The 21242-nt window shown below is 41.8% G+C and overlaps 2 protein-coding genes and 5 non-coding genes across 11 annotated transcripts; 1 reads left to right on the top strand and 6 right to left on the bottom strand.

Moving 5' to 3' along the window:
* The first annotated feature begins 57 nt into the window (after positions 1-57).
* Positions 58-14174, top strand: Rfc4 (replication factor C subunit 4). The gene is made up of 10 exons (XM_032900030.1): positions 58-264; positions 2905-2983; positions 8388-8467; positions 11838-11957; positions 12867-13010; positions 13211-13331; positions 13438-13563; positions 13648-13728; positions 13839-13955; positions 14030-14174. Exons 1-10 carry the CDS (start codon positions 134-136, stop codon positions 14123-14125), a joined length of 1095 nt encoding a protein of 364 aa, XP_032755921.1. The 5' UTR covers positions 58-133; the 3' UTR covers positions 14126-14174.
* On the bottom strand, positions 14175-20835 carry Eif4a2 (eukaryotic translation initiation factor 4A2). Of its 5 annotated transcripts, none has more exons than XR_004387654.1 (12): positions 20720-20835; positions 19910-19958; positions 19696-19828; positions 19287-19426; positions 18397-18565; positions 18201-18310; positions 17826-17969; positions 16855-16992; positions 16532-16621; positions 16220-16299; positions 15660-15770; positions 14175-14953 (listed from the first exon to the last, which is right to left on the bottom strand). XR_004387654.1 is itself a non-coding variant. In XM_032900026.1 (11 exons), the coding sequence occupies exons 1-11, from the start codon at positions 20746-20748 to the stop codon at positions 14809-14811; spliced, it is 1227 nt and encodes a 408-aa protein (XP_032755917.1). In that variant the 5' UTR covers positions 20749-20832; the 3' UTR covers positions 14175-14808. The 5 variants fall into 5 exon arrangements, 3 of the variants coding, with proteins under 3 accessions (XP_032755917.1, XP_032755920.1, XP_032755919.1); XR_004387655.1 differs by having other exon boundaries at positions 14845-14953; positions 15664-15770; XM_032900026.1 differs by lacking the exon at positions 15660-15770 and having other exon boundaries at positions 20720-20832.
* Positions 16355-16494, bottom strand: LOC116899819. The gene has a single exon (XR_004387819.1). It is a non-coding gene; the product is annotated as a small nucleolar RNA SNORA4 (small nucleolar RNA).
* On the bottom strand, positions 16686-16814 carry LOC116899805. The gene has a single exon (XR_004387807.1). It is a non-coding gene; the product is annotated as a small nucleolar RNA SNORA63 (small nucleolar RNA).
* Positions 17617-17794, bottom strand: LOC116899916. Its single transcript, XR_004387888.1, has one exon. It is a non-coding gene; the product is annotated as a small nucleolar RNA SNORA81 (small nucleolar RNA).
* Positions 18041-18165, bottom strand: LOC116899806. Its single transcript, XR_004387808.1, has one exon. It is a non-coding gene; the product is annotated as a small nucleolar RNA SNORA63 (small nucleolar RNA).
* LOC116899917 lies at positions 19524-19592 on the bottom strand. Its single transcript, XR_004387889.1, has one exon. It is a non-coding gene; the product is annotated as a small nucleolar RNA SNORD2 (small nucleolar RNA).
* Positions 20836-21242: the final 407 nt, after the last annotated feature.

The following is a 21242-nucleotide window of genomic DNA, read 5'->3' as shown; positions in this document are numbered from 1 at the left end:
TTATCAGTCTTTACAGGCTAGCGGGGACCGGGCTGTGTCCTCCGCCTTCGCTCAAGGGACAGGGTTAGGGGTCCTTTCAAGGGGAACTGCCCCATAATGGTTTCTTTTTTTCTTACACCCAGGAGAAGAAACCATGCAAGCATTTCTGAAAGGCACATCTGTCAGTACCAAACCACAACTGACCAAGGAACGGGGCATATCTTCCTCTGCAGGAAGCAGTGGAGAAACCAAGAAAGTCAAACCAGTTCCTTGGGTGGAAAAATAGTAAGAACTGCTTGTACTTTTTTTTTAAATAACTAATAAGTTTTCTCTCTAATCAGTTCTAGTCATTTTTTTTTTTTAATGTAAAGGGGAATTTGCTGTTCTTAGATCATAACCTTTGGGGGGCCGGTATCACCAATGATAAGTCCTAGGTCCTTGGAGTGATGCAGTAGCTGAATTTTATTCTCTTATTTTGTAGACGACCTAAGATTTTTTAGAGTCCCACAAAAATGAAGGAGGCAACGTTTCTGTGAGCTGGATATGAACAGTTCTACTGAAACCTAAATTTTACCCTTCTATCATTATATGGGATTCTTTGTGGTTGTTTTAGTAGTGAAGTACCACTAAATTGTCATTTGCAAGATGATACTCGAAGTACCCCTAACCGCTAGCTAGATTTAGCCTCTGTGATTGCCAAAGATTTCCAGGTTATTTACAAGACAGAAAAAGCCCTCATGTGTTGTTTTGTTTCAGTTTTACTGAGAAATTCAGATATGAGTACTTCATCGATTTCACTCCCCCTTCCTGCCCCCAATTCATCCCATAGTCACCCCCAAAGTAAGTGGTTACACTCATTCCACTGATGGGATTCGGATCATCAGGCTGTCTCCCTAACCCTAATCTAGGGTTTGATTTACTTTTTATTAGTGAACTGGCACCCTCCCACTGTTCTGTACTCCAGCCCATAAATCTATAGTTTTCCTAGTTTTAAAATTTGTTGTTGAGGAAGGAGGATACATGCCCCAACAAGCCTTGACTCACAGGAGTAAGTCCTCAGCTACCCTCTGTATCCCGTGTGTCAGACGTGGGTCATCAGACTTGGCGATGAGTGTCTGCCTCACCACCCCAAACCTAGATTTTTTTTTTTTTTTTTTTTTTTTAATTAACAAGGATGTGGGGAAGGGAGGATCAGATTTTCAGCTTCTCCAATCAGACAGCTCTGGCTATTAGCTCCCATATGCGCTCAGACTTACATACTGCTTCTCCTTTGAAGAAGCTTTACATCGCATTTTCTTTGTTATCTGTCTAATCCTCCGCAGACCTTTATAGCACATGCAATGGTCCATGCCCAGTGTCAACCTGATTAATTATGAAAGTGTGGATGCAAGGATTTGGGGCCAGCGAAAGGGTTCAGTGGGTAAAAAACACTTGCTGTGGAAACCTGACAACATGAGTTTGATTCCTGAACATCTTGGTGGAAGGAGAAAAGGGACTTCTGAAATTTGTTCCCTTTATATCATCTGTGTACTTGTGACACAACACAGACACCCCAAATTTTAACAAAAAAGGTTTACACTTGTGTTTTATTTCATGTGTTTGAGTGTTTGCCCTGCATGAATAACCTGTGCACCAAGTGTGTGCCTAGTGCCCCTAGAGGCTAGGAAAGGGCACCAGGTACCTTAGGCCTAGAGTCATAGATGGTTGTGTGCTACCATAAGGGCTCTGGGAATTGAGCCCAGGACCCCTGGAAGAGCACAGAGCCATGTCTGTAACTCCCATGAAACTTTCTCAAGATAAAGGATGTTTTATTAATTTACTAAGTAGAAACCTCAGTCATAAATTTTAGAAAGACGACTTTGTCATAGTTTCTCTTAAAATTACTAAACAATGGCTGGCGGTTCACACTTTTAGTTATAGCACTGGAGGGGGAGAGGCAAGCAGGTGCCTGAGGCCCAGAGAGGGAGTTCCTAGGCTAGGTTTTTTTTTTTTTTCTTTTTTTTTTTTTTTTTGGTTCTTTTTTTTCAGAGCTGGGGACCGAACCCAGGGCCTTGTGCTTCCTAGGCAAACGCTCTACCACTGAGCTAAATCCCCAACCCCAGGGAGTTCCAAGCTAGCCAGAGGTAAATATTGAGACATTGTCTCAAAAAATAAAAATTGCTAATAAGTGACTTAAGATCAAAATCATTAGCTGGTCATGGTGGCCCATGCCTTTAATCCCAGCTCTTGGCAGATTTCTGAGTTTAAGGCCAGTCTAGTCCATAGAACAAGTTCCAGAACAACCAGAAATACACAGAAAACCTGTCTCAAGAGGGGAAAATGGTACTGATCATTTAATGTATTAGCTGAGAAAGAGTGTGTTATTTATTTATTTTAAACCAAAGTAGTTGCCAGTTGTTAGGTTATTAAATAGTCTCACAACTCAGCTTCACAGCCACATCTCAGGAGATACTTTGTAGACAAGTGTTCACTGTTTGTGTGTGTGTGTGTGTGTGTGTGTGTGTGTGTGTGCGCGTGTGTGTGCGTGTGTGTGCGTGTTTGTGTCCCTGACTGTCCTGGAATACACTAAGTAGACCAGGCTGGCCTCAAATTCAGAGAACTACTTGCTTTTGTCTCCCACTTGCCGGGATTAAAGAGGTAAGCCTCCACATGAAATTCACTTTAATTCTAAGTTTGTTCTTCATGATGCATAAAATTAAATTCCTCTGCTTAATATTTTATCAGCCAGTACAAGTAGAAAGCAAAAATAACTTCATCCCAGCAGTATGTATTTGCTTAAGGTAAATACAAATGGAGTTTCTGCCTCCTTCAATTTCATAAGGAACATGTGAGCGCTATCATTAGTATCTTAGCTTCAGGAACATTGAAGACTTTTCTGTGGCTACCGCAGTGTGCTCCGTAACCTCCCTTCCTTCCATCCTCCAGCCGTCCGAAGTGCGTGGATGAAGTTGCTTTCCAGGAAGAAGTGGTTGCAGTGCTGAAAAAGTCTTTAGAAGGAGCTGATGTAAGTAGATGGTGTTTGATGATGTTGGGAAATTTAGGGGTTCATTCACCTTTTCCTTTATTTTAGCCTTTTGTCCATATGAAATACATGCAATAAGTCTTTGATATTATTTTTAAAACTATAAGTAGTTTGCACATCATCTTCTATGTGGCATTATTATGTAGTATTGAAGATCACTGACTAAGATAGGTTAGGACCCTTACTCCATGAGCCTTTATTGTAGCAGAAAGAGGCTAAACAAGTAGATAGAAGCGTGTTGCAGTTACAGATGTGTGTTATCAAAACAGGTCGGATTTTAATGTATATAGTTGGCTGTGGATAGTGTCATGTGGCTTTAATTTCAACATCTGGGGGCAGAGACCAACATGGTCTACATAGTAAATCCCAGGCCAGCCGCAGTGGGACCCTGTCTGAAACATATATGTGTGGGTGCATGTTCTTTTTAACCTAACTTTATTTTTAAAATGAAGCATTTAATTCTTAGAACACTACATTTCCTGCCATACATAGGATAAGTACCCTTGGTAACTTAGGTTTTAAAGTATTAGAGACAACATAAACCAATTTGAAGGATGAGCAGTTTGGTTTGCACTAGGACTTTGAGACTGGGTTTTATGTACCCTAAGTAGCCCTGAATTCCCAGCATAGCTGAGGATAGCCTCATGTTTCAGATCCTCCAGTGTCTACCTCCCAAATGGTATGATTGGCAGGTGAATGACAGGACAGCTAGCTGAGTCAGCAGGTTTCAGTTGTCTGCGAATAAGTCCCTGTGAGCTTTGTAGAGAGGGAATCTGAAGTGAGCGTGGGCAGTAGTCTTTACCTTCCATCTTGTTTCCTAGTCCAGGCTGCTTTTGGAGATGTTTGCTTTAGGCCACCATTATTTATTCCTGAAGTTACTGTACAGGTGGATGACTATTGCTTTTCCACAGTGATTGGAACCAAACATTTTGGATTTTAGATTGTGTTTTCAGAGTTTGGAATATTTGCTAGGTTAGGCAACTTTGTATCTTTTTGACAAAATGATACATACAACTTAAATGGAAACTTTGTTTCAGCTTATAGTTCAGAAGTTTCCTTACCCATTAGTACCACAAGCTCACACAGATGGGCCTTTGGGGAACATTTATGTGTGCGTACTTTATACCCATGCCCTGAATTCTTATACATTGGCATAAAGGATTTTGTACCATCAAAAACAAAATTGTGCCCACCCATGCAAGCAGCGGTGGGTTAGTCTCACATCGTTGCTGGCGTCTTTTCCCCCCCCACTCCCCCCCCCTCTCTCTCACATATCCTGGCCTCAAACTCAGAGATCTGCCTTCCTCTTTTTAATGTTAGGGTTAAAGGGTAATACAGTGAAAAAAAAATATGTTCAGGGTACCATGAATTTGAGGCGTCATACTAGTGTTGAAATATTTTGGATTTGAGAATTCTAGCTAGGGATGCTAAATCTGTACTATACTATACATTGAGAAAAAAATTGAGTTACAAAACTTAAAAATCCTTTCCAGTATTTGTTTTGATTTGAGCCAAATAGCCACTTAATTTTTACTGTTACAATGGTATACAATTTTAATTGATAGTAACAGATTACAAAATCTAATTAACAATTCTGGACAAGTATAAAACTATCACCTAATACAACATTTATTAACTTCTTTTTATTTTGCTTGGTCTGTCGGTGCCTTAGCTATTCAGGGAGTAGTTAAAGCAGGAGAATTGTAAGTTCAAGGCTAGTCTGGCCAACTTAGCCTCAAAATAAAATAAAGGGATGGGGATCTTTACTGGTTTTGGTCAGTTGGTTTTGTTTTGTGTTTTGAGACAGAGTTTCTCTTTAGTCTTGGAACTTATTCTTAAAAGATTTATTTATTTATTTCATGTATGTGGATATACCGTCTCTGACTTCAGACACACCAGAAGAGGGCATCGGATCTCTTTACAGATGGTTGTGAGCCACCATGTGGTTGCTGGGAATTGAACTCAGGACCTCTGGAAGAGCAGTCAGGTGCTCTTAACCACTGAGCCATCTCTCCAGCCCCATGTTTGTTGTTTTCTGAGATCAGTTTATATTGTATAAAAATGAGTAATCTGAAGAGAGGGTAGCTGTTTAGATTGTATGGGGGGGGGCATTCTAGTGTACCTTTTCCCTTCACACTCCTCACATATCAGCACCTAGACTAGAAATAGCCTGGAGCTTTGAGGGTTCCCTGAGACACCGAGGAAAATCATAAATAAAACTACTACACTTAAAAAGTTACAAAGCCTCCATCCACACAGTGATGGTGCATGTCTTTAATCCCAGGAGGCAGAGGCAGTCGATTTTTGTGAATTTGAGACTAGCCTGGTCTACAGAGCTAGTTCCAGGACATGCAGGGCTACACAGAGAAAGTCTTTCTCTAGAAAGAAAGACAAGGTAATGAGGCTAAAAGCATGATACATACACACATATAAAACCCATTTAATGGGGGCTGGAGAGATGGCTCAGCCCTGACTTCTCTTCCAGAGGTCATGAGTTCAATTCCCAGCAACCACATGGTGGCTCACAACCATCTGTAAAGAGATCCGATGCCCTCTTCTGGTGTGTCTGAAGATAACTACAGTGTACTTATATATAATAAATGAATAAATCTTAAAAAAAAAACAACCCATTTAATGTATAGCTAATAAATGTGAGTTAGAAACATTTTAAAAGGAGAATTTTACTTTTGCCTTAAAGAGTTGAAATGTATTATAGTCAGCTGGGGTAATCATTACAAATACTAAGCCGTGTACAGATCAGTTATTGTCTGGAGAACTTTGGGACCCAGTATAGTGCGCCAGTTACTCTGTACATTGCTGAGACAGAATACGACTGAGGATTTATGCTGGCTCACAGTACAGGCAGAGAAGGCATGCAGTGGGGACTCGGGGCAGCTGGCCACACTGCACTGATGCTCAAGATGGCTGCTCTTCAGAGGACTTGGGTTCAATGCTCAGTACCGCAGGGCAGTTCACACCTATCCGTAACTCTGGTTCCAGGGCTTCTGACAGACACCCTTACACGGACACACATGCAGGCCAACACCAATGAACATAAAATGAATTTAAAAAAGAAAAGGAAGAGGCAGAGAGGTGTTCAACCCCTTGGCTTCCTAGCTCTGAGGCCTATCTCATGTCAAATATACAGTTAGTGCTATCATCACAAGTCTCTCCCTTGTCAAATTGTCATTCAAGCATAAAACTTTTAAACTATGACGTTCTAATCTTTGTCCCCCTAGTCAAATGGCTGACTCATAATGCAAAATGTATTCAAAACAATTTCCAAAATTTTCAGTCTTTAACAGTGCTAAAACTGTTTAAAAGTGTAAGGGCAGAGATTCTTCTGAGACATGGTCTCTGAATTGTGAGTCCCTTAAAACTGAAGCCAAGTTACAGTTGTACAGAGTGAACAGTTGTGAAGAGTTGTTACAGTTATACAGTTGTACAGAGTGAACGTCCCAAAGGGAAGAAAGGACAGCAAGGAGAGAGTAGACGAGTATCTTAAACCCAGTAGGATAGATAGCTAGTTGTACACTTGAGGTTCTAGTACAAAGGACCCAGGTAGCCCCCTTCCTCCAGCTCTGCCACCTACAGCACACATAGCCTTTGTCTTGGGTCAGCTTCTCAGCAGACATCCCACCATCTTGGCATCTCCCAAATCCCAAAGGTTTCCTTTGTAACTTCTGCCTCCCTCACTGTCACAGATAGCTTCATGCAGTGGCCTCACTGTCACAGAGAGCTTCATGCAGTGGCCTCAGCTGCATTTTGAACCTTGGCATAAGCACTGTGACTTTATTCTCGCATTTCTAAAAGGATTTATTTATCAGGTATATGAGTGCTCCGTCTCTGTGCACACTGAAAGAGGGAAATAGATCCCATTACATATGGTTGTGAGCCACCATGTAATTGCTGGGAATTGAACTCAGGACCTCTAGAAGAACGCTCAAGTCAAGTGCTCTTAACCACTGAGCCATCTCTCCAGCCTTCCTATTCTAGCATGTTTCATGTCTGTAAAACTAGTACCATTTAGATGATGGTGCTAAGTTCTGTTTCAGTTCAAATTTAGCTCACTTGCCTGAACCACAGTTGCATGGACCTCTGTGTCTTCTGGGCTGACCATGAGGAAACACGTCTCTAGAGGTATTCCTCAAGGACAGGTCCACAGTTTGTGAACCTAGAACCTGTCAAGTTAATATTATCACATAAGGGATTTTCATTTTTATTTGAAAGTCGGGTCTCATAGCACTAACTTAAACTATATGTTGTTAAAGTAGTCATCTGTCTTCCTCTTTCCCTTCCTTCCTTCCTTCTTTCCTTCCTTCCTTCCTTCCTTCCTTAAGACAGAGTTTCTCTGTGTGGCCCTGGCTGTCCTGAGTCAAACTCAAGAGATCTACCTGCCTCTGCCTCCTGAATGCTGAATTAAAGGCATGTGCCATTACTCCCAGCTGTAAACAAAATGTTTTTCACCTTAGGTGATCTAATGAGGTAAGCATGTCTTTTGTAATTAAACTCAACTGTTAAACACTTAATAACTGCTAATTAGAACAAGTGCAGCAAAAATAGTGAAGAAAAGAGCCGCTGTAGAATGATGTCAGTCAGATAAGGCTCCAACTTGCAGTGTGTAGTCTTGAAATGGAGCATGGAGCCCAGAGTCCAGACTGAGAAGTACAGACATTCGGAGGGGAAGTTCTTTCTTATCAGAAGTCATTGTAATTGCTTGAGGTTTGTTACTGTTTTCCAAGTGGAGTATGAACCCAGTAAAAGCTTTTAAGTAGCACCCAGAGTGGCCCCTGGTTGAATGAACCGTGAATAAAAAAGCAGGATGAACAAGAAGGGCAACATTTGGCAAAAGTCAAATTGTCAGCCTCTTTTTTACCTTTAGAATTTGCCTGCCTAAATTGGAACTAAATGCTTTATCAGGGAGTAGTGGCCTGAAACTCTTGTTTCTTTTTTTTTTTTTTTTAAGATTTATTCATTTATTATATATAAGTACACTGTAGCTGTCTTCAGACACACCAGAAGAGGGCATCGGATCCTTTACAGATGGTTGTGAGCCACCATGTGGTTGCTGGGAATTGAACTCAGGACCTCTGAAGAGTAGTCGGGTGCCTAACCGCTGAGCCATCTCCAGCCCGTGGCCTGAAACTCTTAAGTGGACATAGGATGGTCAGGAGCTCAAGGTCATCAAAGTCACTTACAATTACATAGCAAGTTCAAGGGCATGTTTAGAACTTTAAATACTGTGATACCACTTATATTAAAAAAATCTTTAGACATGTGTATTCTCTATTAGAAAAGTTACCTATCATTCAACAGATGGTTGGGTATTCTCAGTTTCTTTCGTGACAGCGTATAATGTGCAAACATTAAAATTTAATTTCTGCAGCTTCCTAATCTCTTGTTCTATGGGCCACCTGGAACTGGCAAAACATCCACCATTTTGGCAGCAGCTAGAGAGCTCTTTGGGTAAGTTGACATTGGTGGGCGTCTTAGTCACTATCTGTTTCTGAGAAGAGACACTCTGACCAAGGCAACAATTATAAAAGAAAGCATTTAACTGGGGCTGGTTTACGGTTTCAAAGGTTACTGTTACGGTGAGAAGCACGGCAGCACGCAGGCAAGCCTGATGCTGTAGTCGCTGGAGCTAAGTCCTAACCATAGGCAGAGACAGAGCACCAGGCCTTGAAGCCCATCCCACTAACACACTTCCTCCAAGAAGGCCATACCTAATGCTTTTCTAATAATGCCATTCTCTGGTGACTAATATTCAAATAAATGAGCCTGGGTGGGGGGCATGTTTATTCAAACCACCAGTTGGTCAACTTCTTTTTTAAAGACTATACATTAGAAGCTGAAGAGATGGCTTAGAGCTTAAGAGAGCTTTTCTTCTCTTCCAGAGGACCAGAATGTGGGTTCCAGCACCTACAACCAGTGACTCACAAATGAAAGCTATGACTCCAGCCCTAGGGCATCAGACTCTATCTTGCCTCTGAGGATACCTGAATACATGTAGCATATACTCACATAGAAACACACATAAATAAAAAATAGTCTTTAGAAGAACGAAAAGGAGTTTAAGACATGATGTTAGAATCAGTGATTAAAACTTCACCAGAGGTTGAAGAGATGATGTAGGGGTTAGGAGGGCTTTCTGACATTCCAGAAGACCCAAGTTCAATTCCCAGCACCCATCTGAGCACTGTGCTGTAACTCCAGCTAATCCCATTCCTCTTCCCTGCTTCCCTCAGATACCTGCACTCAGGTGTACATAAACTTGCAAAGCACACGACATCTTGGTACTGCTTCCTGCTACCCCCTTTCTCCCTGTAGGGTGCTTTTTGGCTTTATTGCTGTTTTGTTTGTTTCCATGGTTCTGTCTTGGACGTACACCTTTAATCACAGCAGAGACAGGAGGATTTTAGTTCAACCTGGACTACAGAGGGAGTTCCAGGATAACCAAGGCTATACAGAGAAACCTTGCCTTGAAAAAACAAAACAAACAAACAAAAATTAAGATTTTCTTTTTTTTTTTTTTTTAAAGATTTATTCATTTATTATATATAAGTACACTGTAGCTGTCTTCAGACACACCAGAAGAGGGCATCAGATCTCTTTACAGATGGTTGTGAGCCACCATGTGGTTGCTGGGAATTGAACTCAGGACCTCTGGAAGAGCAGTCGGTGCTCTTAACCGCTGAGCCATCTCTCCAGCCCACAAAAATTAATTAGATCCCCATTTTACTCTTCCCTGAGTGAATCAGTTCCTGCCTCTTTTGAGCATTCTGAACCTTGTTCATATCATATGCTGAGAGTACTATAACAGAGAAGCTTGTGATTTCATTACTTTATTTTAATTATAGGACCCAGAAGACCAGTCATATCCTCTGAGTGATTTACGTGTGGCTTTATGTAGTCCTGCCATGTACCTCCTCAGCCCTGCCTTTAGTGGCCACATTCCTTGTCCTCGGGTCCCCTGAGCGTGAGCACAGTGAGTGGTAACTGAGTGTAATTTTAGGTACATTGGAAAACCCAGGATTTTGCTTAGATCCCTCTTCCTATGTTTACTGCCTTGACTACTGTAACTGTTTTAGATTTTGAAGTGTACAGTTCCTAAATGTAGTTTCTTTTAAGAATGACTCACAGACTCAAGCTAAACCAACCTTGGTGTAATTTTAACAAAATTCAGCGGCATATTTATTTTGGAATCGGTCACAGATCTACTTTATATATCTACTTAGTATACTTTAAAAATTATGTTCATGGCCAGTCATTGTGCATACTTGCAAATTCAGGAGGCTAAGCCAGGCAGGATCATGAGTCCAAGGCCAACTTGGGCCAAATGACAACAGTTTCCAAAGTAACATTGGTAATATTCCTTTTGTTTAGTTTTAGACAGGGTTCCTCTGTGTAGCCCTGGCTGTCCTGGAGCTCACTCTGCTCCAGGTTGGCCTCAAACTCAGAGATTTGCTTGCCTCTGTCCCTCAAGTGCTGGAATTAATGGCATTGCACCACCACGTGCCCAGCAGGGATATTCTTAAAGACTTGACTTTAATTGTAGATGACATACTTAGTTGTACGTGTGACTTAAAGAATTAACTAAACCATTGTCTTAGAGAGAAAGTTCAGCTTTATCAAAGGTATCGGAGGACCAGAGTTCAGAGCCCAGGTCCCACACAGGTAGCTCATATCAGCTCTAGGAGACCTAAAACAATTTAGTGCATCCCTTGGGCGGACGCGCGCTCGCGCGCACACACACACACACACACACACACACACACACAGAGGAGGCCAATTTGGGCTTCATAGCAAAACCTTGAACAAATGAAAAAGTGCATGCACTAGAGAGAATTTTGAAACAATGGTTTTCTTTAGTATAATTTTTTTTATTTCTCAGATCTCTATTGTGCCATATTACTTTACATATTCATTTAAAAATTGTTTATATGCCAGGTGTGATTGATGTGACATACCTATAAATCCTGCACCAAAAAAATGGAAACAAGAGAATTGCAAGTTTGAGGCCACTGTGGGCTACATAGAGGGCTCTAATCTAGCTTAGCTATGAGAATCCATCTTTTAAAAATCGTTCATATTTAGGGATGAGGTATAGCTCAGCAGTAGGTAGAGCATTCACCTGACGTGCAAGGCCCTCAGTCGGATCCCTTGCCGTGTACAACCTACTCATGTTTGACTCTAGCACTCTTCCTTATAGCAAGCTATTCTATGGGAAGAAGTCAAAACATGTTAAATTACAACATTTAAAACTTGATCTCTAAGAATTGAATAAGTAAATTAAGGAACATGTTACTATTGTTTTAATAGAAAACGTTTATTACACAGAGCTGAGGAATATTTTAAGTGTTTGTTTGAGGTAGTATTTTTTGTTGTTTAGACCCAGATCTGCTTGTCTTTGCCTCCCAGGTGCTGGGATTAATAGTGTTGGCCACCATGCCTGGTATCTTAGTCGGGGTTTCTGTTCCCCTGCTCAGCTTGCTCTCTTATAGAACCCAAGACCACCATCCCAGGGACAGCACTACCTACAATGGGCTGGGTCCTCCCCACTTGACCACTAGTTGAGAAAATGCCTTACAGCTGGGTCTCATGAAGGCATTTCCTCAACTGAGGCTCCTTTTTCTGTGATAACTCCAGCTTGTGTCAAGTTGACACACAAAACCAGCTAGTACACCTGGCCTCAAGGTTTCTAGCCAAAGTGTTAAATATGTGTGTGACTGTGCCTTCTGTCTTGCTCACCAGGTAGGGTTTGAACTAATACACAACATCAGAACCTGGGTGACTTAGTGCCATATGGTTCATAATACTTTTCATTTTGAAATAGGCCTGAACTCTTTCGATTAAGAGTCCTTGAGTTAAATGCATCTGATGAACGTGGAATACAAGTAGTCCGAGAGAAAGTGAAAAACTTTGCTCAGTTAACTGTGTCTGGAAGTCGTTCAGAGTAAGTAACTTGCCTTTCCCTCTCTGTAACATCGTTCATTATATATGCTTTTAAATATAGGCTGTGGTTTTAATTTGGTCTTCAATCAAGTATTGGAAATTTAATTCCCAAATTCAGTGCATGGTATTTGGAGGTCGGGCATTCAGGTGGGATAACTTGATAGAAATTAGGAAGGAAAGCCTTTCAGGTATTTTTATCAGAAGATGACAGACCCTGCTTACCACAACTGGGTTTATGGTTTCTTTCATAGCAGTCTTAGAATTACCAGTCTCAGATTCCGTGTTTAACACAGAATAAGCCCTTACTCGAGTGAATCAGGAGGGTGGGAAGTGGAAGGGCAGCATTTAGCTTCACTGCTTTTCATGCGGCCACGACCTACAAGGTCCTGATGCTACTGCAGTCTGGATCTTCCTCCATGTGCCCTTACTATGAGAGCCAAATCCTTCCCTACACATTGTGTTGATTCTGCAGTTGACTCTGCTGCTCCCCGGGGTGGGTAGTGAGGGGCACGGCCCCTCCCTCCCTTTGTTGTTACATTGAAACATTGGTGTCAGCCAGAGCCCCATACAATGAGATTATACATCAGTAAGAGCCTGGCAGCATGAAAACTGTATTGAAATGCCTCTATTACTATGCTGAACCTCATAAAATGGTCCTGGACTGGCTAAATGAACAGTAGAAGCCAGAACAAACTTAGCTGTGTTAAAGAAACATGATATAGGGAATAAAAATGAAACACAATCAATGTTCAGAAAATAACCACCCCCCATACACATAATCTAAGTAGAGTGCTAAAGTATTCTTATGTATGACCAAGAGTTATGGAGTACCACATAGTGAAAGATAAACTATATATTGTATCTTAGCAAAGATACTTATCCTGATTCAACTCCTTTGTTTCTGATTTAGTGGGAAACCATGTCCTCCCTTTAAGATTGTAATTCTGGATGAAGCAGATTCTATGACTTCAGCTGCTCAGGCAGCTTTAAGACGAACCATGGAAAAAGAGTCTAAAACAACCAGATTCTGCCTCATCTGTAACTACATCAGCCGGTATGTGTACACCTGGAAGACACATGCTAAACCGTCTCTTTAAAATCATGCATAGCACTGTTATATAGTTATAGGGTTGACCTATCTATGTACACATACATGTGTCATAGTCAGATTATAGCTTGATTTCAACTTGGATTTATAGTGAGAACATCCAGCCCTTTCTATGCTTTGAAATACATGTTTTCAATCTTTTTCAGAATAATTGAACCCCTCACTTCTAGATGTTCAAAATTCCGCTTCAAGCCTCTGTCAGATAAAATTCAACAGAAGCGATTATTGGATATTGCTGAGAAGGAAAACGTCAAAATTGGCGATGAGGTAATTACTATGGTGATTAGGGATTTAATCCCTTTTTACCTCTTAGAGGTCCTGAAAATAATGCTCTAATCTTGATGTTAACAGTTTTCTTGCAAATTCTCTTCAGGAAATAGCTTATCTTGTTAAAATATCAGAAGGAGATTTACGGAAAGCAATTACATTTCTTCAAAGTGCTACTCGACTAACAGGTGGAAAGGAAATCTCGGAAGATGTGATCACAGACATTGCTGGGGCAAGTACACTACCTAACTCTTCTGACTTTTCAATCAGTCCTCCAAGCTAGAGATCTCCTGATTTCTAATGCTTGTTGTTTCAGGTAATACCAGCTGCAACCATTGAGGGAATAGTCACTGCATGTCACAGTGGCTCTTTTGACAAACTAGAAGCTGTGGTAAAGGTAAATTTGCACTGGGGCAATTCTCAGCAGTCTTCCCTTGTCAGCATGGGTGGGGTAAAGCCCACTTGGAGTCCATTTTATGAGTTAAGACTGCATACTTTCTGTTGCAGAACCTAATAGATGAAGGGCATGCAGCCACTCAGCTTGTCAACCAACTTCATGATTCAATCATAGAAGATGAAAACCTGTCTGATAAACAGAAGTCCATTATTACAGAAAAACTTGCTGTAAGTATTTTACACTTCAAAAAGTCACCAAGCTATCTTTGGCCTCGCCTTCATCTTTCCCATTTCCTTTGCAGGAGGTGGATAAGTGTTTAGCAGATGGTGCAGATGAGCACCTGCAGCTAATGAGCCTCTGCGCAACTGTGATGCAGCAACTGACCCAGAACTGTTAAGATTGATGTTCTTTTGTATGAATAGAAATAAAGGACCAAACCACCTGTATATAAAGTGAATATACAATTTTTATTTAACATTCAAACTTCATTAAGACATGTGCAATATGGCAATTTTACTGGGGGGTTGTTAACCCTACCTAGGATGATTGCTTGCTGAGGCTTAGCAACAGGGTCCAGTTCACACTTAGCACTAATTAAATACTTTATTGAATAAATACAATACCAACAAAATGCATTCAAATTTCTCTAAAAAAAAATCACTTTAAAGGCCTTTCTAGTCAGGCTAATAACACAATAAAGGCAGATATGCTAGTTTAACATAATTGGCTGATTTTATACAGCACTTATATCTTTTAGTCCACAAGTATATTATTAAATGATAGAGAACATCTAATACAACCATTTCTACATAACTAGTAAATGAATTTCTAAGAAAAAAAGATTTTACAGACCCCATCTTTTATACCCACCCCCAACAGTCTAACTCTAAAGAGGATAAAGCCAATGCCTTTCCTCACAAGAGCTCAGGACTAAAGTCGCTTTGCTATCAGAATCTGTATTTGTGATCCGTTATGAGCATTGAGACAAGATTCAAATATTCTCAAAGAAGCACAATGCACGTTGTGATCGCCTATTCAGCAACAGCGAGCACTGCATTCCAAACTATCTCATCCCAGGAATTAAATTAGGTCAGCCACATTCATGGGCATTTCCTCCACTGTAGTATTGTAGAAAGTCTCAATGTCACGAAGAATCCTCTTGTCTTCTTCAGTAACAAAGTTTATAGCCACACCTTTCCTCCCAAATCGACCCCCTCTGCCAATTCTGTGTAAGAGAAAGAAAGCAGCAGTCAGCAAGTTGCTTTAGTACCATTCAAAGCTACTGAATATGACGATCCACTTGTTAACCAGCAGCTGCTGGTTACTTATCAGGGTTAGGGTTCGTGCTTTTAAGTGCAGCACTAGCTGATAAAAACCAATATCCAGGTGGGAAAACATCTTCCTTTGCAGATAGTGCCAAAAGAATTCAAGGCCTGTCTGGCTGCAAAATGAGATAGGCGCCTTGAGCATTACAATAAAGCAGATGACAGTATTGTGTTTGGGGTGAAATTAAAGCCCATACCAAAGTGGGCCAGCCAGGAGCAGTTGTCAGCCTGGGACAAATGTAAACACCAGGAATAAAAGAAACAGTTATACAATCCATTCGACGCACTTCTGGAACTGTAAACTGTAAATACAAATACTGCAAGGTTAACTATTTTCTAAAACTTACTTTTTCCAGTGTGAAAGCAAGTATTTGGTATGGTAACCCAAACTCATCACTGCTTTTTGCTCAGCTTCTTTTCACACGTTATACTCAAATTACTCAAACGTGTTACACCTCCAAAACAGCTCTCTACCTTCCTACAAAGTACCAGACAATACAACCACCTAATGCTCCCTATCAGAAATGCTAACATACAAAAATGCCTTGGGCTGGAACAACTTAAAATATCAAATAATCATGACAAAAGAAAATCAAATATAAATACCGACTCGCTCTTTATTCAAACAGTGTGCTGTTTCGCTTATGATTCCACGTCCTAAATTACGTCAACGCCGTTTCTGAGCGCCATCTCGTCATCAACTGCCGCTATCGACTCCTGTATTTTTTAAAAAGTCTTTTTTTACATCATATAACAAAGTACAATTCAATTTATTTAGGGATAAAAAGCCACTATAACTAAACCAGGGAATCACTCAAAATGCTACCAGCAACACCAAGAAAATCCCAACTGTATAGAATCAATCACCAAGAAAAAAAGCACATGGACACAAGAAAAATCACTATAAGGCTCAAACATAAGCTAAGACCAAAGAAATCTAAATCAACCTAGTCTGCATGTGAATACACAACCTTGGCCACATTACACAGTTTCCCACTTTGTTCTGACCAATCTTCCCAAACACAATTTTAGACCTTAGTAAATTACTATGCCTTTTTACTGCAATCTATTCCCTGATTTGCCAGTCAGTACCTTGTATACAAAACACCGTAGACATGTTTGAATTTACTTCTCCAATACAAATATTGGAGATGCTTTCTTCTCACCTGTGAATATAGTTTTCACGATTGGTAGGTAGATCATAGTTTATAACCAAGGACACTTGTTGCACATCAATCCCACGAGCCTGAAATAAAGAGGTTGTTTAATATAAAATCCAAAACCTAGACATCTCTGCAATCAATGTAGGCCACAATATAGTAATGAACCATACTAAGTGGTATAGTCCACTGTGGAGTGTGGTCTTACTCATTCTGCCAAATAGCGTGAATTGGTTAAGGTTATTAAATAAAACCTTTTCCACAAATCTAGCTTTTGGTACTTAAAAAAAACAAAACAAAACAAAAAAGCAAACTCACCAACAAGTCAGTAGTGATCAGAACACGGCTTGACCCTGATCGGAATTCCCTCATGATGACATCTCTTTCCTTCTGGTCCATGTCACCATGCTGCAAATGCAACAACTCAATTCAGCAATCCCTATTCAGGTCAGGCATTCATTTAATTTCTATCATGTATGAGACCAAGCGTCCCTGGCTGCTACAGGTAGACAGCAGACAGGTATAGTTAAGAAACAATTGTTCTGAGCAGGGGGAACGACAACACAGCACTGAGCAGCCATATTGTAGTAAAATCCTGCTTAATGGCTATAATTAGCATTACTAAATACAACAACTCTTACCAGAGCAGAAACTGTGAAGTCCCTGGCATGCATTTTCTCCGTGAGCCAGTCCACCTTGCGCCTTGTATTGAGAAAAATAACTGCTTGTGTGATAGTCAAAGTCTCATACAGGTCACAAAGAGTGTCCAGCTTCCACTCCTAAAGTCAAACAAAATTTCCATGATTTTCAACAAAACTAAAGCAGTGGTTTGTGATGTAAAAATACATAAAAGTATGACTGTCTTAACCCCTCCCAAGTCCAGCAAGTCCCCAAGGTATCTGCTAGATTTCTTGCCAGAAGCACATACCCCAACTCTGGCAGCTCAGACCAGCCACCCCCACTCCCTTACACTTAAATTGCTACATGAAAGAACACACAAACAATAACCTTTGGCCCAATTTATAAGATGTAATTGCCCACCTAAATATATACACAGCCCTGTACACACCCACCCCTTAAGAACCGTCATAAGAACCTGTAAAGGTGCACACAGAAGCTTAGTGTCAGCTCCCATACCCCGCCAACTCTCTCTTCTGTTCTCATCTCCTCTTCCTTCAAACTTTTCTCCTGCCCATCCTTCCTTCTCATCCAATGACAGGCCTCACTCTATCTTGTACCTGCCTCACCTGTGACATCATCCCAGGGTTCTCAACCCTAATGCTACAAACCTCTAATGCATTTCCCCACCATAAATTTGTTGCTACTTAATTGTTGAGCCATAATGTAAAATATCTGATGCCACCCCCAAACGGTCATGATCTCCAAGGAGAATTGATCTAAAGACTTATTGCACCGAATCTTATGACAAAGGACACTGGACATTAAGAAAGAGGTCCACCCCAGTCTTTGGAATCCAGTGCAGTTACTCTTCTTCTTGTGTGTACTCTGCTAGCATTATTACAAAAACCAAGATATAATCCTAGTTCCTGTAATTTTAGCACAGTGCTTATACAAGAAGGTAAAAACCCTTACATTTAATAAAGAAAATTACCTCTCGCTCAACATTAATATAAAATTGTTTAATTCCTTCAAGGGTCAATTCTTCCTTCTTCACCAGAATTCGAATTGGATCTCTCATGAATTTCTTGGTCACTTCTAGGACATCAGTTGGCATTGTGGCAGAAAGTAACACAACCTTTAAAAAAGAAATGACTGTCTTTACCTGTTTAGTTTGTATAAGCTTGCAGCAAATACTACAGGGAAAAAATGTTTGAAACCAAGCGTCTCTGCCTTACTATGGTAGAGCTAGGCAGAGATAGTAATGTATCAGATACTTTAAGCAGGGGGAACGACAATAGAACACTTCAGTTTTATTGTAACTGTACCTGCATGAAACCAAACCCAAATGAATAGAAACGAACTTTACCTGAATGCTTGTATTTAATTTTTGGAAAATCTCATAGATCTGATCCTTAAACCCTCGGCTCAACATTTCATCTGCTTCATCCAAAACAAACATTTTGATCCATTTTGGAGCTGTTAATAAGAAAGTCATACTTCATCTCAAAGTTCTCACAGCCTTCTTGATGACAAATAAGAAAGAGCCTTTAAAAGTCACTTACAAAGGTATCTTCTGTTTAGCATATCAAATACTCTCCCGGGAGTGCCAACAACAATATGAGGGGCTTCAGCCTGCAACTTCTGCATTTCATTTCGAACATTTGTTCCTCCAATGCAAGCATGACAAGTTGCTCCCATATAATCTCCAAGAGCCAAAATGACCTTTTGGATCTAAAAGCAAAATATTTTAGTTACCATTCTGTAAAGCCAAGGTCTAGGACTAAGCTTAAAGGCATAATTGTACTATCATATATATGCCAACAGCTTTTATGCATGCATAGCACAAAACCTATTAATTACAAGCTTAAAATTCACTCTTGAACTACTTAATGCTCCCTTCTTGTCTTTTCAAACTTGGTGCCCTGTTGCCTCAAACACCAACTAGGAACACAAGTAAAAAAAAAAAAATGTCTACATTCTCCACTGTGTAGTGAAATGTTCTCTCTGTAAGGGCAAATGCTGGTATTTCTCCCACAAGGTACTGAGCCTTATCCTCACCTGAGTAAAGCTTGCAGCTTCATCAGGAATTTACTTCAAAGCCAATATAGCAGCGCTTTGAAAACATAGCATGCAACAGATGCATCACAAACTACTGAGACAGTCAAATGGTTAACATGTCACTGCAGTTTTCATGTTGCACAACTGCATTCCAAATTTCTAATCCACCCTGAGAAACCTATGGGTTTAACTGAGCTACACCAGGCCCTACAACAGTCATACCTACAATACCCATTTCTGCTTAGCTAACAACAAACTCCCTGCATGCACGGACATTATGAGGGCTCTCATAGGACTAGGACAGTTTATACGTCTTAATTTTAAATCTTTCACAGTTGTGAAACCTGAAACCTATGCAACACGCAAGCAGTTTTTTGAACTACACTATCAATACCTGTTGAGCCAGTTCTCTGGTGGGGGCCAATACTAGTGCTTGGGTCTCCTTGAACTCAATCTCCAACTGTTGCAGGATGGAAATAGCAAATGTGGCTGTCTTGCCAGTACCTGACTGAGCTTGAGCAATCACATCATATCCTAAAAAAAGTAGGATACATATTTACCGATCCCACATCAAATCGTTACTTCTACTACACACCATGTATTCCAGTTGGAACATAAATTATGCCCATATAAGTGATCAGCAGAGAGTTTTCTCTTCATTTCAGGTCAGTCCCGAAAGATGATTGCCATCATTTCACTTTAAGGAATACAAACAGGTGCTAGTACTTCCCCAAAAGGTCACTTTCCCTTTTACGGTCCACGTGGGTGCAGAACACTTATCCTAAATGTCAGTGGAGTTTTACCTTTAATACATGGGATAATAGCTCTCTGCTGAATAGCTGAAGGCTTCTCAAAACCATAAGCATAGATGCCTCGAAGAAGGGACTCCTTTAAATTCATATCATCAAAGTTATCAACAATTTCATTCCAGTTGCTCTGTAAGTTAATAATAAAACTATGAGTAAGACGGAAAAAAATGTACCTCCCAACCCTTTAACGTCCACACCCATTCCTTACCTCGATGACACCATCGGGGTCCATTCCCTCTGGGCCGCCATGTTCTCTGCTGACAAGAACACTGCAGTTAGACATACTTCTTCCAAGCCACAAACCCTTAAATAGGCCTTTCCACCCCGTGCCTCATTACCCTCCGCGCACGTGTGCTCTACTGAAAATGCCTCAAGAACGGTGGCATTGCAGGTAGACACCATTCGTTCTCCCCAGTAGCTGAGGATTTGGAGTCCTCAGTGTAGAGGCCCCTCTACTTTAGTGCCCTAGGACCCGGGCCTCCCGTTTGGGAAGGGAAGCTCTCGCGAGCGCTCCGCGCGCCGAGCTCCGCCCCTAACTCTGCGCAAGCCGGCGTGATTGACGCCGAGAGGCCCAGGCAGGACCATGCCAACGGCTCGTCGCCCCGTTTACGGTCCAGGGTGATCGTCCTCTGGCCGTCCAGTCTCCCACCTCGACAGAACACTAAGAACCCCAGCTCGCGCCGCTGGCGGCAAATAAACCTTCGGGACCCGGTTATCCTGCCCTAAGCAGACTGCGCCACGGCTCTGCTTGCCATGTCCCACATGGGGAGGGGCAGCGGCCAAGATGTCACAATGTGTCCTAAGGAAGGGCATCCTTAATACTCCCTTCTCCTATCCGTCCTGTCTCCCCAACATCTGGAGTCCTACCATCATGGAAGCTTCTCGAAGGACACAAGGAGACTGTGTGTGCCCTAAGAAAAAGCCCGCATACCTGCAGTGTGGCCGCTAGCCACCCACCTCAACCGCGGGTGCTAGTGACCTTCACTACAGGCCACCGGCCGCCCCAGGAGCGCCGTACCTGTTATAATCCGCGGAGCCACCAGACATGATCCGAAAACCCACTCAGCGCCCGACTGAAAAGACAGCGGGACGGCGCCGCCCGTTTTTTATAGGCTCGCGGCCGGAACCCGTTTCTCGCGGAGGAATTTTCTTATTCCCTCTTCGGAAGCCACAAAATTGTACTCCTGGAGTTTGTTACCGGAGGTGAAGCCCTAAAGGAGTCGATGACAAAATCCACATTTCACTATTACTTGGTATTACAGCGTTCCTGGAGATCCATGAATCAGGAGGGGGCCTGGGACTCTTTGATTTCGGCGGAAGAATATTGCAGCAGCGCGACCGCGCGCCGCGCTCCTCGGCCGCCCTGCTCCTACGGGGTTTCCGCGGCCCTGCCGCAGAGGCCGGCGGAGCCGGGGGCGCCTAGGGCGGAAGCCGGTGGCGCTGTTCGCTGGCGGGCGGCGTCTCCAGGACGCAGCTCCGGGCTACCTGCGCGTCAGCGTGGCCCTGGGCCGGGCCGCCGCGTTCCGCGCCGGAACGGAATC

The sequence above is a fragment of the Rattus rattus genome, chromosome 4, assembly GCF_011064425.1.
Source record: "Rattus rattus isolate New Zealand chromosome 4, Rrattus_CSIRO_v1, whole genome shotgun sequence".
Classification (NCBI taxonomy): domain Eukaryota; kingdom Metazoa; phylum Chordata; class Mammalia; order Rodentia; family Muridae; genus Rattus; species Rattus rattus.
This window is presented reverse-complemented; position numbering and strand designations above follow the sequence as displayed.